This window comes from Rana temporaria, chromosome 4 (genome assembly GCF_905171775.1).
Source record: "Rana temporaria chromosome 4, aRanTem1.1, whole genome shotgun sequence".
Classification (NCBI taxonomy): domain Eukaryota; kingdom Metazoa; phylum Chordata; class Amphibia; order Anura; family Ranidae; genus Rana; species Rana temporaria.
In genome coordinates, this window is record NC_053492.1 from 480912160 (window position 1) to 480931155 (window position 18996).

At 57.1% G+C, this 18996-nt stretch overlaps 1 protein-coding gene across 2 annotated transcripts in view; it reads left to right on the forward strand.

Moving 5' to 3' along the window:
• TOGARAM2 (TOG array regulator of axonemal microtubules 2) overlaps window positions 1-18779 on the forward strand; it is a 109346-nt gene extending 90567 nt beyond the window's left edge. For both annotated transcript variants that reach the window (XM_040351861.1, XM_040351860.1), the window contains exons 19-20: window positions 16338-16424; window positions 18049-18779. In XM_040351861.1, the coding sequence (XP_040207795.1) occupies window positions 16338-16424; window positions 18049-18302 (341 nt within the window). In that variant the 3' untranslated portion in view covers window positions 18303-18779. The remainder of the gene's footprint in view (window positions 1-16337; window positions 16425-18048) is intronic.
• Window positions 18780-18996: the final 217 nt, after the last annotated feature.

Consider the following 18996-nt stretch of genomic DNA (forward strand, 5'->3'; position numbering starts at 1 on the left):
GGTAAGTATACGACGGAAAACCGCTACGGAAACTACGTAAGAACACTGCGACGGGTCCGCGTACGTTCGTGAATTTGCGTATCTCGCTGATTTACATATTATTTATCATAAATCAGCGGGAACGCCCCCGGCGCCATTTTTAAATTTGAAAATAAGTTTCGACGGTGTAACACTGTCGGATCTTAGCCCTATCTATGCGTATGTGATTCTATGAACCAGGCGCATAGATAGGACCAGTGTAAGTCAGAGATACGATGGGGGATCAGGAGATATCAGGAGATAATACACCGGAGTATCTCTTTGTGAATCTGGCCCATGGACTTCAATGGAGCAGTGTATGTGGCAACCCCATGACCCCCAAAGACACATGAGGAACCTCCAGACCAGCATTTCACCCCCAAGGTCTGGTCCTCGGCAGGAGTGAAGCAATGTGAACAGACGATCAGTTTTTTTAGAGCAAATAAGGAGTTCATTGGCTTTCACCCAACACTCCCGCAGGAGGGGGTGGGGCATAGGACACCCATGGACTTGGCTGTCACCAGTAGAGAGGCAAAATGGGCCAAATCCTCAAAAACCTAACCTAACTTCATTTTTCCTATTTAAGTTACACTGGCGGGAAATCTCTACCTAAGTGCCCGATCCACAAAGCACTTACCTAGAAATTTCACGCAGTGTAACCTAAATTCTCCCGGCGCAAGGCGGTCCTGTTATCCAGGGGGCGATGACAATTTAAATGAGGCCGTACTGCGCATGCTCGTGATGTCATTTTCCCGACGGGCAGCGCGCGAAATTCCGTTACGCCGGGCTTTGTGGATTGCGACGGGACAATAAAGTTGCGTCGGGTAAAAAAAAAAGTTACGCGCCGAAAAAAAAAAATCGAAATTTAAAAAAAATTGCGGCGATCGAAAAAAAGGTCTGTTTTTACAAGGTGTTACTAGTTTACACTTTGTAAAAGCAGAACTAATTTTACGTATGCAAACGTAAACTTACGCAGAAAACACAAAGCTGAAAAGCTTTGCGGATCTCCGTAAGTCCTCATTTGCATACGCTAGGCGGCATTTCAATGCGTATCCCTTTTGAGGATTTGGCCCAATGTACTTACAGACTTCACAGAGAACCTTGAGGCCAACTCAGCATTCTGTGAAATCAGATACTAAGTACTCCTTGTGGAGAGACCACCACAGTGCAGTCAGGGACACGGCGTCTGTCCGGGTTCTCAGACACCCGGATCGGACTCAACACTGAAGTTCTTCCATGGTGCTGTGACCCCTCACAAGTCCTAAACCTCGGCCTCTATCCAGACAAAAGGTCTCTCTACCCAGGCAGCCGGCCTAGGAGGATCAGTCAGCGATCTACGTCCCTCCCCCGGGCAAGACTGACTTCCTAAGGCCACTGCTAAATATATATTCCCTCTCCCAGCATGCACCAGTGGGCCTCCCTGTGATTGGCCACCGAGACAAACAATTTCATAACTTTGATCAGTGCAGCCTCCCACACTCCATAATCAGTGCAGCCTCCCACACTCCCTGATCAGTGCAGCCTCCCACACTCCCTGATCAGTGCAGCCTCCCACATCCCCTGATCAGTGCAGCCTCCCACACCCCCTGATCAGTGCAGCCTCCCACACTCCCTGATCAGTGCAGCCTCCCACACTCCATAATCAGTGCAGCCTCCCACACTCCCTGATCAGTGCAGCCTCCCACACCCCCTGATCAGTGCAGCCTCCCACACTCCATAATCAGTGCAGCCTCCCACACTCCCTGATCAGTGCAGCCTCCCACACTCCCTGATCAGTGCAGCCTCCCACACTCCCTGATCAGTGCAGCCTCCCACACTCCATAATCAGTGCAGCCTCCCACACTCCCTGATCAGTGCAGCCTCCCACACTCCATAATCAGTGCAGCCTCCCACTCTCCATAATCAGTGCAGCCTCCCACACTCCCTGATCAGTGCAGCCTCCCACACTCCCTGATCAGTGCAGCCTCCCACACTCCATAATCAGTGCAGCCTCACACACCCCCTGATCAGTGCAGCCTCCCACACTCCATAATCAGTGCAGCCTCCCACACTCCCTGATCAGTGCAGCCTCCCACACTCCCTGATCAGTGCAGCCTCCCTCACCCCCTGATCAGTGCAGCCTCCCACACTCCCTGATCAGTGCAGCCTCCCACTCTCCATAATCAGTGCAGCCTCCCACACTCCCTGATCAGTGCAGCCTCCCACACCCCCTGATCAGTGCAGCCTCCCACACTCCCTGATCAGTGCAGCCTCCCACACTCCCTGATCAGTGCAGCCTCCCACACTCCCTGATCAGTGCAGCCTCCCACACTCCCTGATCAGTGCAGCCTCCCACACTCCCTGATCAGTGCAGCCTCCCACTCTCCCTGATCAGTGCAGCCTCCCACACTCCCTGATCAGTGCAGCCTCCCACACTCCCTGATCAGTGCAGCCTCCCACACTCCATAATCAGTGCAGCCTCCCACACTCCATAATCAGTGCAGCCTCCCACACTCCCTGATCAGTGCAGCCTCCCACACTCCCTGATTAGTGCAGCCTCCCACACTCCCTGATCAGTGCAGCCTCCCACACTCCATAATCAGTGCAGCCTCCCACACTCCATAATCAGTGCAGCCTCCCACACTCCCTGATCAGTGCAGCCTCCCACACTCCCTGATCAGTGCAGCCTCCCACACTCCCTGATCAGTGCAGCCTCCCACACTCCATAATCAGTGCAGCCTCCCACACTCCATAATCAGTGCAGCCTCCCACACTCCCTGATTAGTGCAGCCTCCCTCACTCCCTGATCAGTGCAGCCTCCCACACTCCCTGATCAGTGCAGCCTCCCACACTCCCTGATTAGTGCAGCCTCCCACACCCCCTGATCAGTGCCGCCTCCCACACTCCCTGATCAGTGCAGCCTCCCACTCTTCATAATCAGTGCAGCCTCCCTCACTCCCTGATCAGTGCAGCCTCCCACACTCCCTGATCAGTGCAGCCTCCCACACTCCCTGATCAGTGCAGCCTCCCACTCTCCCTGATCAGTGCAGCCTCCCACTCTCCCTGATCAGTGCAGCCTCCCACACTCCCTGATCAGTGCAGCCTCCCACACTCCCTGATTAGTGCAGCCTCCCACACTCCCTGATCAGTGCAGCCTCCCACTCTCCATAATCAGTGCAGCCTCCCACACTCCCTGATCAGTGCAGCCTCCCACACCCCCTGATCAGTGCAGCCTCCCACACCCCCTGATCAGTGCAGCCTCCCACACTCCCTGATCAGTGCAGCCTCCCACACTCCCTGATCAGTGCAGCCTCCCACACTCCCTGATCAGTGCAGCCTCCCACACCCCCTGATCAGTGCAGCCTCCCACACCCCCTGATCAGTGCAGCCTCCCACACTCCCTGATCAGTGCAGCCTCCCACACTCCCTGATCAGTGCAGCCTCCCACACTCCCTGATCAGTGCAGCCTCCCACACTCCCTGATCAGTGCAGCCTCCCACACTCCCTGATCAGTGCAGCCTCCCACACTCCCTGATCAGTGCAGCCTCCCACACCCCCTGATCAGTGCAGCCTCCCACACTCCCTGATCAGTGCAGCCTCCCACACTCCATAATCAGTGCAGCCTCCCACACTCCCTGATCAGTGCAGCCTCCCACACTCCCTGATCAGTGCAGCCTCCCACACTCCCTGATCAGTGCAGCCTCCCACACTCCATAATCAGTGCAGCCTCCCACACTCCATAATCAGTGCAGCCTCCCACACTCCCTGATCAGTGCAGCCTCCCACACTCCCTGATTAGTGCAGCCTCCCACACCCCCTGATCAGTGCAGCCTCCCACACCCCCTGATCAGTGCCGCCTCCCACACTCCCTGATCAGTGCAGCCTCCCACACTCCCTGATCAGTTCAGCCTCCCACACTCCCTGATCAGTGCAGCCTCCCACTCTCCATAATTAGTGCAGCCTCCCACACTCCCTGATCAGTGCAGCCTCCCACACTCCCTGATCAGTGCAGCCTCCCACACTCCCTGATCAGTGCAGCCTCCCACTCTCCCTGATCAGTGCAGCCTCCCACACTCCATAATTAGTGCAGCCTCCCACTCTCCCTGATCAGTGCAGCCTCCCACACTCCCTGATCAGTGCAGCCTCCCACACTCCCTGATCAGTGCAGCCTCCCACACTCCCTGATCAGTGCAGCCTCCCACACTCCCTGATCAGTGCAGCCTCCCACACTCCCTGATCAGTGCAGCCTCCCACACTCCATAATCAGTGCAGCCTCCCACACTCCATAATCAGTGCAGCCTCCCACACTCCATAATCAGTGCAGCCTCCCACACTCCCTGATCAGTGCAGCCTCCCACACTCCCTGATCAGTGCAGCCTCCCACACTCCCTGATCAGTGCAGCCTCCCACACTCCCTGATCAGTGCAGCCTCCCACTCTCCCTGATCAGTGCAGCCTCCCACACTCCATAATCAGTGCAGCCTCCCACACTCCCTGATCAGTGCAGCCTCCCACACTCCCTGATCAGTGCAGCCTCCCACACTCCCTGATCAGTGCAGCCTCCCACACTCCCTGATCAGTGCAGCCTCCCACACTCCATAATCAGTGCAGCCTCCCACTCTCCCTGATCAGTGCAGCCTCCCACACTCCCTGATCAGTGCAGCCTCCCACACCCCCTGATCAGTGCAGCCTCCCACACTCCCTGATTAGTGCAGCCTCCCACACTCCCTGATCAGTGCAGCCTCCCACACTCCCTGATCAGTGCAGCCTCCCACACTCCATAATCAGTGCAGCCTCCCACACTCCCTGATCAGTGCAGCCTCCCACACTCCCTGATTAGTGCAGCCTCCCACACTCCCTGATCAGTGCAGCCTCCCACACTCCCTGATCAGTGCAGCCTCCCACACTCCATAATCAGTGCAGCCTCCCACACTCCCTGATCAGTGCAGCCTCCCACACTCCCTGATCAGTGCAGCCTCCCACACTCCCTGATCAGTGCAGCCTCCCACTCTCCCTGATCAGTGCAGCCTCCCACACTCCATAATCAGTGCAGCCTCCCACACTCCCTGATCAGTGCAGCCTCCCACACTCCCTGATCAGTGCAGCCTCCCTCACTCCCTGATCAGTGCAGCCTCCCACACCCCCTGATCAGTGCAGCCTCCCACACCCCCTGATCAGTGCAGCCTCCCACACTCCATAATCAGTGCAGCCTCCACACTCCATAATCAGTGCAGCCTCCCACACTCCATAATCAGTGCAGCCTCCCACACTCCATAATCAGTGCAGCCTCCCACACTCCCTGATCAGTGCAGCCTCCCACTCTCCCTGATCAGTGCAGCCTCCCACACCCCCTGATCAGTGCAGCCTCCCACACTCCCTGATCAGTGCAGCCTCCCACTCTCCCTGATCAGTGCAGCCTCCCACACTCCATAATCAGTGCAGCCTCCCACACTCCATAATCAGTGCAGCCTCCCACACCCCCTGATTAGTGCAGCCTCCCACACCCCCTGATCAGTGCAGCCTCCCACACTCCCTGATCAGTGCAGCCTCCCACTCTCCCTGATCAGTGCAGCCTCCCACACTCCATAATCAGTGCAGCCTCCCACACTCCATAATCAGTGCAGCCTCCCACACTCCCTGATCAGTGCAGCCTCCCACACCCCCTGATCAGTGCAGCCTCCCACTCTCCCTGATCAGTGCAGCCTCCCACACTCCCTGATCAGTGCAGCCTCCCACACTCCATAATCAGTGCAGCCTCCCACACTCCCTGATCAGTGCAGCCTCCCACACTCCATAATCAGTGCAGCCTCCCACACCCCCTGATCAGTGCAGCCTCCCACACTCCCTGATCAGTGCAGCCTCCCACACTCCATAATCAGTGCAGCCTCCCACACTCCCTGATCAGTGCAGCTTCCCACACTCCCTGATCAGTGCAGCCTCCCACACTCCCTGATCAGTGCAGCCTCCCACACTCCCTGATCAGTGCAGCCTCCCACACCCCCTGATCAGTGCAGCCTCCCACACTCCCTGATCAGTGCAGCCTCCCACTCTCCATAATTAGTGCAGCCTCCCACACTCCCTGATCAGTGCAGCCTCCCACACTCCCTGATCAGTGCAGCCTCCCACACTCCCTGATCAGTGCAGCCTCCCACACTCCCTGATCAGTGCAGCCTCCCACACTCCATAATTAGTGCAGCCTCCCACACTCCCTGATCAGTGCAGCCTCCCACACTCCATAATCAGTGCAGCCTCCCACACTCCCTGATCAGTGCAGCCTCCCACTCTCCCTGATCAGTGCAGCCTCCCACACTCCATAATTAGTGCAGCCTCCCACACTCCCTGATCAGTGCAGCCTCCCACACTCCATAATCAGTGCAGCCTCCCACACTCCATAATCAGTGCAGCCTCCCACACTCCCTGATCAGTGCAGCCTCCCACACTCCCTGATCAGTGCAGCCTCCCACACTCCATAATCAGTGCAGCCTCCCACACTCCATAATCAGTGCAGCCTCCCACACTCCATAATTAGTGCAGCCTCCCACACTCCCTGATCAGTGCAGCCTCCCACACTCCATAATCAGTGCAGCCTCCCACACCCCCTGATCAGTGCAGCCTCCCACACTCCCTGATCAGTGCAGCCTCCCACACCCCCTGATTATTGCAGCCTCCCACACTCCCTGATCAGTGCAGCCTCCCACTCTCCATAATCAGTGCAGCCTCCCTCACTCCCTGATCAGTGCAGCCTCCCACACTCCCTGATCAGTGCAGCCTCCCACACTCCATAATCAGTGCAGCCTCCCACACTCCATAATTAGTGCAGCCTCCCACACTCCCTGATCAGTGCAGCCTCCCACACTCCCTGATCAGTGCAGCCTCCCACACTCCCTGATCAGTGCAGCCTCCCACACTCCCTGATTAGTGCAGCCTCCCACACCCCCTGATCAGTGCCGCCTCCCACACTCCCTGATCAGTGCAGCCTCCCACACTCCCTGATCAGTGCAGCCTCCCACACTCCCTGATCAGTGCAGCCTCCCACTCTCCCTGATCAGTGCAGCCTCCCACACTCCCTGATCAGTGCAGCCTCCCACACCCCCTGATCAGTGCAGCCTCCCACACTCCTTGATCAGTGCAGCCTCCCACACTCCCTGATCAGTGCAGCCTCCCACACCCCCTGATCAGTGCAGCCTCCCACTCTCCCTGATCAGTGCAGCCTCCCACACCCCCTGATCAGTTCAGCCTCCCACACTCCCTGATCAGTGCAGCCTCCCACACCCCCTGATCAGTGCAGCCTCCCACACTCCCTGATCAGTGCAGCCTCCCACACTCCCTGATCAGTGCAGCCTCCCTCACTCCCTGATCAGTGCAGCCTCCCACACTCCCTGATCAGTGCAGCCTCCCACACTCCATAATTAGTGCAGCCTCCCACACCCCCTGATCAGTGCAGCCTCCCACACTCCATAATTAGTGCAGCCTCCCACACTCCCTGATCAGTGCCGCCTCCCACACTCCCTGATCAGTGCAGCCTCCCACACTCCCTGATCAGTGCAGCCTCCCACACTCCCCGATCAGTGCAGCCTCCCTCACTCCCTGATCAGTGCAGCCTCCCACACTCCCTGATCAGTGCAGCCTCCCACACTCCATAATCAGTGCAGCCTCCCACACCCCCTGATCAGTGCAGCCTCCCACACTCCCTGATCAGTGCAGCCTCCCACACTCCATAATCAGTGCAGCCTCCCACACTCCCTGATCAGTGCAGCCTCCCACACTCCCTGATCAGTGCAGCCTCCCACATCCCCTGATCAGTGCAGCCTCCCACACTCCCTGATCAGTGCAGCCTCCCACTCTCCATAATTAGTGCAGCCTCCCACTCTCCATAATCAGTGCAGCCTCCCACACTCCATAATCAGTGCAGCCTCCCACACTCCCTGATCAGTGCAGCCTCCCACACTCCCTGATCAGTGCAGCCTCCCACACTCCCTGATCAGTGCAGCCTCCCACACTCCCTGATCAGTGCAGCCTCCCTCACTCCCTGATCAGTGCAGCCTCCCACACTCCCTGATCAGTGCAGCCTCCCACACTCCCTGATCAGTGCAGCCTCCCTCACTCCCTGATCAGTGCCGCCTCCCACACCCCCTGATCAGTGCAGCCTCCCACACTCCCTGATCAGTGCAGCCTCCCTCACTCCCTGATCAGTGCAGCCTCCCACACTCCCTGATCAGTGCAGCCTCCCTCACTCCCTGATCAGTGCAGCCTCCCACACTCCCTGATCAGTGCAGCCTCCCTCACTCCCTGATCAGTGCAGCCTCCCACACCCCCTGATCAGTGCAGCCTCCCACACTCCCTGATCAGTGCAGCCTCCCACTCTCCATAATCAGTGCAGCCTCCCACACTCCCTGATCAGTGCAGCCTCCCACACTCCCTGATCAGTGCAGCCTCCCACACTCCCTGATCAGTGCAGCCTCCCACACTCCCTGATCAGTGCAGCCTCCCACACTCCCTGATCAGTGCAGCCTCCCTCACTCCCTGATCAGTGCAGCCTCCCACACTCCCTGATCAGTGCAGCCTCCCTCACTCCCTGATCAGTGCAGCCTCCCACACTCCATAATTAGTGCAGCCTCCCACACTCCCTGATCAGTGCAGCCTCCCACACCCCCTGATCAGTGCAGCCTCCCACACCCCCTGATCAGTGCAGCCTCCCACACCCCCTGATCAGTGCAGCCTCCCACACCCCCTGATCAGTGCAGCCTCCCACACTCCCTGATCAGTGCAGCCTCCCACACTCCCTGATCAGTGCAGCCTCCCACACTCTCTGATCAGTGCAGCCTCCCACACTCCCTGATCAGTGCAGCCTCCCACTCTCCATAATCAGTGCAGCCTCCCACACTCCATAATCAGTGCAGCCTCCCACACTCCCTGATCAGTGCAGCCTCCCACTCTCCATAATCAGTGCAGCCTCCCACACTCCATAATCAGTGCAGCCTCCCACTCTCCCTGATCAGTGCAGCCTCCCACACTCCCTGATCAGTGCAGCCTCCCACACCCCCTGATTAGTGCAGCCTCCCACACTCCCTGATCAGTGCAGCCTCCCACACCCCCTGATCAGTGCAGCCTCCCACACTCCCTGATCAGTGCAGCCTCCCACACTCCCTGATCAGTGCAGCCTCCCACACTCCCTGATCAGTGCAGCCTCCCACACTCCATAATTAGTGCAGCCTCCCACACTCCCTGATCAGTGCAGCCTCCCACACCCCCTGATCAGTGCAGCTTCCCACACTCCATAATCAGTGCAGCCTCCCACACCCCCTGATCAGTGCAGCCTCCCACACTCCCTGATCAGTGCAGCCTCCCACACACCCTGATCAGTGCAGCCTCCCACACTCCCTGATCAGTGCAGCCTCCCACACACCCTGATCAGTGCAGCCTCCCACACTCCCTGATCAGTGCAGCCTCCCACACTCCCTGATCAGTGCAGCCTCCCACACTCCATAATCAGTGCAGCCTCCCACACTCTCTGATCAGTGCAGCCTCCCACACTCCCTGATCAGTGCAGCCTCCCACACTCCATAATCAGTGCAGCCTCCCACACTCTCTGATCAGTGCAGCCTCCCACACTCCATAATCAGTGCAGCCTCCCACACTCTCTGATCAGTGCAGCCTCCCACACTCCATAATCAGTGCAGCCTCCCACACTCCCTGATCAGTGCAGCCTCCCACACACCCTGATCAGTGCAGCCTCCCACACACCCTGATCAGTGCAGCCTCCCACACTCCCTGATCAGTGCAGCCTCCCACACTCCCTGATCAGTGCAGCCTCCCACACTCTCTGATCAGTGCAGCCTCCCACACTCCCTGATCAGTGCAGCCTCCCACTCTCCATAATCAGTGCAGCCTCCCACACTCCATAATCAGTGCAGCCTCCCACACTCCCTGATCAGTGCAGCCTCCCACTCTCCATAATCAGTGCAGCCTCCCACACTCCATAATCAGTGCAGCCTCCCACTCTCCCTGATCAGTGCAGCCTCCCACACTCCCTGATCAGTGCAGCCTCCCACACCCCCTGATCAGTGCAGCCTCCCTCACTCCCTGATCAGTGCAGCCTCCCACACTCCCTGATCAGTGCAGCCTCCCACACCCCCTGATCAGTGCAGCCTCCCACACTCCATAATCAGTGCAGCCTCCCACACTCCCTGATCAGTGCAGCCTCCCACACTCCCTGATCAGTGCAGCCTCCCACACCCCCTGATTAGTGCAGCCTCCCACACTCCATAATCAGTGCAGCCTCCCACACTCCCTGATCAGTGCAGCCTCCCACTCTCCATAATCAGTGCAGCCTCCCACACTCCATAATCAGTGCAGCCTCCCACTCTCCCTGATCAGTGCAGCCTCCCACACTCCCTGATCAGTGCAGCCTCCCACACCCCCTGATTAGTGCAGCCTCCCACACTCCCTGATCAGTGCAGCCTCCCACACCCCCTGATCAGTGCAGCCTCCCACACTCCCTGATCAGTGCAGCCTCCCACTCTCCATAATCAGTGCAGCCTCCCACACTCCATAATCAGTGCAGCCTCCCACTCTCCCTGATCAGTGCAGCCTCCCACACTCCCTGATCAGTGCAGCCTCCCACACCCCCTGATCAGTGCAGCCTCCCTCACTCCCTGATCAGTGCAGCCTCCCACACTCCCTGATCAGTGCAGCCTCCCACACCCCCTGATCAGTGCAGCCTCCCACACTCCATAATCAGTGCAGCCTCCCACACTCCCTGATCAGTGCAGCCTCCCACACTCCCTGATCAGTGCAGCCTCCCACACCCCCTGATTAGTGCAGCCTCCCACACTCCATAATCAGTGCAGCCTCCCACACTCCCTGATCAGTGCAGCCTCCCACTCTCCATAATCAGTGCAGCCTCCCACACTCCATAATCAGTGCAGCCTCCCACTCTCCCTGATCAGTGCAGCCTCCCACACTCCCTGATCAGTGCAGCCTCCCACACCCCCTGATTAGTGCAGCCTCCCACACTCCCTGATCAGTGCAGCCTCCCACACTCCCTGATCAGTGCAGCCTCCCACACTCCATAATTAGTGCAGCCTCCCACACTCCCTGATCAGTGCAGCCTCCCACACTCCATAATTAGTGCAGCCTCCCACACCCCCTGATCAGTGCAGCCTCCCACACTCCCTGATCAGTGCAGCCTCCCACACTCCCTGATCAGTGCAGCCTCCACACTCCCTGATCAGTGCAGCCTCCCACACTCCCTGATCAGTGCAGCCTCCCACACCCCCTGATCAGTGCAGCCTCCCACACTCCCTGATTAGTGCAGCCTCCCACACCCCCTGATCAGTGCAGCCTCCCACACCCCCTGATCAGTGCAGCCTCCCACACTCCCTGATCAGTGCAGCCTCCCTCACTCCCTGATTAGTGCAGCCTCCCACACTCCATAATCAGTGCAGCCTCCCACACTCCCTGATCAGTGCAGCCTCCCACACTCCCTGATTAGTGCAGCCTCCCACTCTCCCTGATCAGTGCAGCCTCCCACTCTCCCTGATCAGTGCAGCCTCCCACACTCCCTGATCAGTGCAGCCTCCCACACTCCCTGATCAGTGCAGCCTCCCACACCCCCTGATCAGTGCAGCCTCCCACACCCCCTGATCAGTGCAGCCTCCCACACCCCCTGATCAGTGCAGCCTCCCACACCCCCTGATCAGTGCAGCCTCCCACACTCCCTGATCAGTGCAGCCTCCCACACTCTCTGATCAGTGCAGCCTCCCACACTCCCTGATCAGTGCAGCCTCCCACACTCCATAATCAGTGCAGCCTCCCACACTCCCTGATCAGTGCAGCCTCCCACACTCCATAATCAGTGCAGCCTCCCACACCCCCTGATCAGTGCAGCCTCCCACACCCCCTGATCAGTGCAGCCTCCCACACTCCCTGATCAGTTCAGCCTCCCACACTCCCTGATCAGTGCAGCCTCCCACACTCCCTGATCAGTGCAGCCTCCCACACCCCCTGATCAGTGCAGCCTCCCACACCCCCTGATCAGTGCAGCCTCCCACACTCCCTGATCAGTGCAGCCTCCCACACTCCTTGATCAGTGCAGCCTCCCACACTCCCTGATCAGTGCAGCCTCCCACACCCCCTGATCAGTGCAGCCTCCCACACTCCCTGATCAGTGCAGCCTCCCACACTCCCTGATCAGTGCAGCCTCCCACACTCCCTGATCAGTGCAGCCTCCCACACCCCCTGATCAGTGCAGCCTCCCACACTCCCTGATCAGTGCAGCCTCCCACACCCCCTGATCAGTGCAGCCTCCCACACTCCCTGATCAGTGCAGCCTCCCACACCCCCTGATCAGTGCAGCCTCCCACACCCCCTGATCAGTGCAGCCTCCCACACTCCCTGATCAGTGCAGCCTCCCACTCTCCCTGATCAGTGCAGCCTCCCACACTCCCTGATCAGTGCAGCCTCCCACACTCCATAATTAGTGCAGCCTCCCACTCTCCATAATCAGTGCAGCCTCACACACTCCCTGATCAGTGCAGCCTCCCACACTCCCTGATCAGTGCAGCCTCCCACACCCCCTGATCAGTGCAGCCTCCCACACCCCCTGATCAGTGCAGCCTCCCACACTCCCTGATCAGTGCAGCCTCCCACTCTCCCTGATCAGTGCAGCCTCCCACACTCCCTGATCAGTGCAGCCTCCCACACTCCATAATTAGTGCAGCCTCCCACACTCCATAATTAGTGCAGCCTCCCACACTCCCTGATCAGTGCCGCCTCCCACACCCCCTGATCAGTGCAGCCTCACACACTCCCAGGAACATCTAATTCTAAATAGATGTTACTGCTTGGGGCAGGGAGGCTACATTCAGATGACAGTTCGGAGGCAGGGAGGCTACATTCAGATGACAGTTCGGAGGCAGGGAGGCTACATTTAGATGACAGTTTAGGGGCGGGGAGGCTACATTCAGATGACAGTTCGGAGGCAGGGAGGCTACATTTAGATGACAGTTCGGGGGCGGGGAGGCTACATTCAGATGACAGTTCGGAGGCAGGGAGGCTACATTTAGATGACAGTTCGGAGGCAGGGAGGCTACATTCAGATGACAGTTCGGAGGCAGGGAGGCTACATTTAGATGACAGTTCGGGGGCGGGGAGGCTACATTCAGATGACAGTTCGGAGGCAGGGAGGCTACATTTAGATGACAGTTCGGAGGCAGGGAGGCTACATTTAGATGACAGTTCGGGGGCGGGGAGGCTACATTTAGATGACAGTTCGGAGGCAGGGAGGCTACATTCAGATGACAGTTCGGAGGCAGGGAGGCTACATTTAGATGACAGTTCGGAGGCAGGGAGGCTACATTTAGATGACAGTTCAGGGGCAGGGAGGCTACATTTAGATGACAGTTCGGAGGCAGGGAGGCTACATTTAGATGACAGTTCGGAGGCAGGGAGGCTACATTTAGATGACAGTTCGGAGGCAGGGAGGCTACATTTAGATGACAGTTCGGGGGCGGGGAGGCTACATTTAGATGACAGTTCGGGGGCGGGGAGGCTACATTTAGATGACAGTTCGGAGGCAGGGAGGCTACATTCAGATGACAGTTCGGAGGCAGGGAGGCTACATTTAGATGACAGTTCGGAGGCAGGGAGGCTACATTTAGATGACAGTTCAGGGGCAGGGAGGCTACATTTAGATGACAGTTCGGAGGCAGGGAGGCTACATTTAGATGACAGTTCGGAGGCAGGGAGGCTACATTTAGATGACAGTTCGGAGGCAGGGAGGCTACATTTAGATGACAGTTCGGGGGCGGGGAGGCTACATTTAGATGACAGTTCGGGGGCGGGGAGGCTACATTTAGATGACAGTTCGGGGGCGGGGAGGCTACATTCAGATGACAGTTCGGAGGCAGGGCGGCTACATTCAGATGACAGTTCGGGGGCAGGGAGGCTACATTTAGATGACAGTTCGGAGGCAGGGAGGCTACATTTCGATGACAGTTCGGGGGCGGGGAGGCTACATTTAGATGACAGTTCAGGGGCGGGGAGGCTACATTTAGATGACAGTTCGGAGGCAGGGAGGCTACATTCAGATGACAGTTCGGGGGCGGGGAGGCTACATTTAGATGACAGTTCAGAGGCAGGGAGGCTACATTCAGATGACAGTTCGGGGGCAGGGAGGCTACATTTAGATGACAGTTCGGAGGCAGGGAGGCTACATTTAGATGACAGTTCGGGGGCAGGGAGGCTACATTTAGATGACAGTTCGGGGGCGGGGTGGCTACATTTAGATGACAGTTCAGAGGCAGGGAGGCTACATTCAGATGACAGTTCGGAGGCAGGGAGGCTACATTTAGATGACAGTTCGGGGGCAGGGAGGCTACATTTAGATGACAGTTCGGAGGCAGGGAGGCTACATTTAGATGACAGTTCGGGGGCAGGGAGGCTACATTTAGATGACAGTTCGGGGGCGGGGTGGCTACATTTAGATGACAGTTCAGAGGCAGGGAGGCTACATTCAGATGACAGTTCGGAGGCAGGGAGGCTACATTTAGATGACAGTTCAGAGGCAGGGAGGCTACATTTAGATGACAGTTCGGGGGCGGGGTGGCTACATTCAGATGACAGTTCGGAGGCAGGGAGGCTACATTTAGATGACAGTTCAGGGGCGGGGAGGCTACATTTAGATGACAGTTCAGGGGCGGGGAGGCTACATTTAGATGACAGTTCAGGGGCAGGGAGGCTACATTCAGATGACAGTTCGGAGGCAGGGAGGCTACATTCAGATGACAGTTCGGGGGCGGGGTGGCTACATTCAGATGACAGTTCGGGGGCGGGGAGGCTACATTTAGATGACAGTTCGGGGGCGGGGAGGCTACATTTAGATGACAGTTCGGGGGCGGGGAGGCTACATTTAGATGACAGTTCAGAGGCAGGGAGGCTACATTTAGATGACAGTTCGGAGGCAGGGAGGCTACATTTAGATGACAGTTCGGGGGCAGGGAGGCTACATTTAGATGACAGTTCGGGGGCGGGGTGGCTACATTTAGATGACAGTTCAGAGGCAGGGAGGCTACATTCAGATGACAGTTCGGAGGCAGGGAGGCTACATTTAGATGACAGTTCAGAGGCAGGGAGGCTACATTTAGATGACAGTTCGGGGGCGGGGTGGCTACATTCAGATGACAGTTCGGAGGCAGGGAGGCTACATTTAGATGACAGTTCAGGGGCGGGGAGGCTACATTTAGATGACAGTTCAGGGGCAGGGAGGCTACATTCAGATGACAGTTCGGAGGCAGGGAGGCTACATTCAGATGACAGTTCGGGGGCGGGGTGGCTACATTCAGATGACAGTTCGGGGGCGGGGAGGCTACATTTAGATGACAGTTCGGGGGCGGGGAGGCTACATTTAGATGACAGTTCGGAGGCAGGGAGGCTACATTTAGATGACAGTTCGGGGGCGGGGAGGCTACATTTAGATGACAGTTCGGGGGCGGGGAGGCTACATTTAGATGACAGTTCGGAGGCAGGGAGGCTACATTTAGATGACAGTTCGGGGGCGGGGTGGCTACATTCAGATGACAGTTCGGGGGCGGGGAGGCTACATTTAGATGACAGTTCGGGGGCGGGGAGGCTACATTTAGATGACAGTTCGGAGGCAGGGAGGCTACATTTAGATGACAGTTCGGGGGCGGGGAGGCTACATTTAGATGACAGTTCGGGGGCGGGGAGGCTACATTTAGATGACAGTTCGGAGGCAGGGAGGCTACATTTAGATGACAGTTCGGGGGCGGGGTGGCTACATTTAGATGACAGTTCGGAGGCGGGGTGGCTACATTTAGATGACAGTTCGGAGGCGGGGAGGCTACATTTAGATGACAGTTCGGGGGCGGGGAGGCTACATTTAGATGACAGTTCGGAGGCAGGGAGGCTACATTTAGATGACAGTTCGGGGGCGGGGTGGCTACATTTAGATGACAGTTCGGAGGCGGGGTGGCTACATTTAGATGACAGTTCGGAGGCGGGGAGGCTACATTTAGATGACAGTTCGGAGGCGGGGAGGCTACATTTAGATGACAGTTCGGAGGCAGGGAGGCTACATTTAGATGACAGTTCGGAGGCAGGGAGGCTACATTTAGATGACAGTTCGGGGGCGGGGAGGCTACATTTAGATGACAGTTCGGGGGCGGGGTGGCTACATTCAGATGACAGTTCGGAGGCTGTGTTTGGATTTTGGACTGTCAGTCACATGGCTGCAGATCGGCTGGAAAGAAAGGAGAGACAAGCGCTCAGCTTTTTTCCACAAACAGGAAATCTTTATTGACCATCATTTTTACATTACAGACAATCTGTGGCTTCTGCAACCATTCGCCAGCCGCATCCGGTTCCTCAGCGGCCGCGCCATGAGTGACGTCACCGAGCGATTGTCAGGTAAGTCCCATCGAACACAGGAAGTAGATTGACTGTTTTGGTCCGCCTCCTACAGTGCTAAGCCCCGCCCTCCACTAAACTGTCATATGTCAGCACTTCAATGAGCAGTAGAGGCTCTGGGGGCCAATGATGGGGCCAGGGGTATAAAACTATGAAGTATGGGGCCACTCCGACTGCAGGGCTCTGGTAGCACTGCTCAGCATCAGCAGGGGTGTAACCAGAAATTATGAATCTCCCTTTGAGACACTGCTTAACATCAGCAGGGGTGGGGCCACAAATTACGGAGCCCCTTCGACTCCAAGGCTCTGAGGACAGCAGGGGTACAACTAAAATGGAGCCCTCTTCTACTCCAAGGATCTGGGGATGGACACTGCTTAACATCAGCAGGGGTGAACCTAGAAATAATGGGGCCCTGTTCTTCTCTGGGGGCACTGCCTAGCATCAGCAGGGGTGTAACCACAAATTATGGAGCCCTCTTCTACTCCGGGGCTCTGGAGGCACTGCTTAACATCAACAAGGGATAGGGCCAGGGGTGTAATTACAAATAATGGGACCCCCTCCCACTCCAAAGATATGGGGCACTGAATAACATCAGCAGGGGTGGAGCCAGGGGTATATAACTATGAAGTATGGGGCCCTCTCCTTCTCCAGGGCTCTGGTAGCACTGCTCAGCATCAGCAGGGGTGTAACCGCAAATTATGGAGCCCCCAGGGCTCTCGGGGCACTGCTTAACATCAGCGGGGATGGAGCCAGGGGTGTAATTACAAATACTCCAAGGATTTAGGGGCACTGCCTAACATCAGCAGGGGTGGAGCCAGGGGTAAAAAGCTATGTAGTATGGGGTCTCTCCTACTCCAGGGCTCTGGTAGCACTGCTCAGCATCAGCAGGGGTGTAACCAGAATTTATGAAGCCCTCTTCTACTTCAGTGATCTTTGAGACACTTCTTAACATCAGCAGGGGTGGGGCCTGAGGTGTAACTATGAATTATGGAGCCCCCTTCTACTCCTGGGCTCTGGGGGCACTGCTTAACATCGGAGCCAGGGGTATAATTACATCGGAGCCAGGGGTGTAATTACAAATACTCCAAGGATTTAGGGGCACTGCTTAACATCAGCAGGGGTGGAGCCAGCGGTATAAAACTATGAAGTATGGGGTCTCTCCTACTCCAGGGCTCTGGTAGCACTGCTCAGCATCAGCAGGGGTGTAACCAGAATTTATGAAGCCCTCTTTGAGACACTTCTTAACATCAGCAGGGGTGGGGCCTGAGGTGTAACTATGAATTATGGAGCCCCCTTCTACTCCTGGGCTCTGGGGGCACTGCTTAGCCTTTGGCAGGAGGGTGACTAGGGGCGTAACTACAAATGATGGGCCCCCCTTTCACCCCAGGTGCCATGTGGGCCACTCTGGCTGTTGGTTATGCCACTGGGTGGAGCTTAATCTTTACCTGGGCAGAATTCTTTGTCTAGAATGCAAGCGCTTCTGCGGGGGCGGGGCTGATTTGAAGACTAGCACGGGTACTTTCATGGTCTACCACGTCTAATGGCGTTTACAAGAAGCCCCTGAAGGTGAATTCTGTATCGTGTGGCGGGTTCTCAACATTTCTCCTTTGTCCCCTCCCCCCAGGTCTTGTCTCTTCTGTGTACCCCCGGAAGCCGCAGGCCGTGGAACGCCACGTTTTGCCCGTTTTGTGGTTCTTCCTGAGTAACATCACCGGGAACGGAGTGCTGCCCGGCCGGAACGGCAACTTCAAGGACGTCGTCACCAAACTGACCAAAAACTTACACCAAGTGATGGGGCGGAGCCTGGAGGAGTACGCCTCGGGACAGTCCCAACACGCCGCCAAAATGCTGGCCGACATTCTGGGCACCAATAAATAAATGCCGATCCACGTGGCCCGGCGCTTGGCCTGGCACTTACACCGGAGGAGAAGCGTTGGGGCACTGTGATGTCATCGGGGGCGGAGCCTGGAGGAGTACGCCTCAGGACAGTCCCAACACGCCGCCAAAATGCTGGCCGAAATTCTGGGCACCAATAAATAAATGCCGATCCCGATCCACGTGGCCCAGCGCTTGGCCTGGCACTTACACCGGAGGAGAAGCGTTGGGGCACTGTGATGTCATCGGGGGCGGAGCCTGGAGGAGTACGCCTCGGGACAGTCCCAACACGCCGCCAAAATGCTGGCCGAAATTCTGGGCACCAATAAATAAATGCCGATCCCGATCCACGTGGCCCGGCGCTTGGCCTGGCACTTTCACCGGAGGAGAAGCGTTGGGGCACTGTGATGTCATCAGGGGCGGAGCCTGTGTAATTTAGTGTAAATTCTGTATTTAAGATTAAAAACTCTTCTAATAGAAGAAACGATTCTTTCTATAGATTGGGGATTTATTAATACCGGATGATATATTCCAATGGTTGCCTGGTAAAGAGGACCTGTCATGCAAACGTTTATTATCCTATTGGCAGGGCTGCTGTTAGAAATCACGGGGCCCCATACAACCTACCTGACGGGGCCCCATACAGCCTACCTGACGGGGCCCCATACAGCCTACCTGACGGGGCCCCATACAGCCT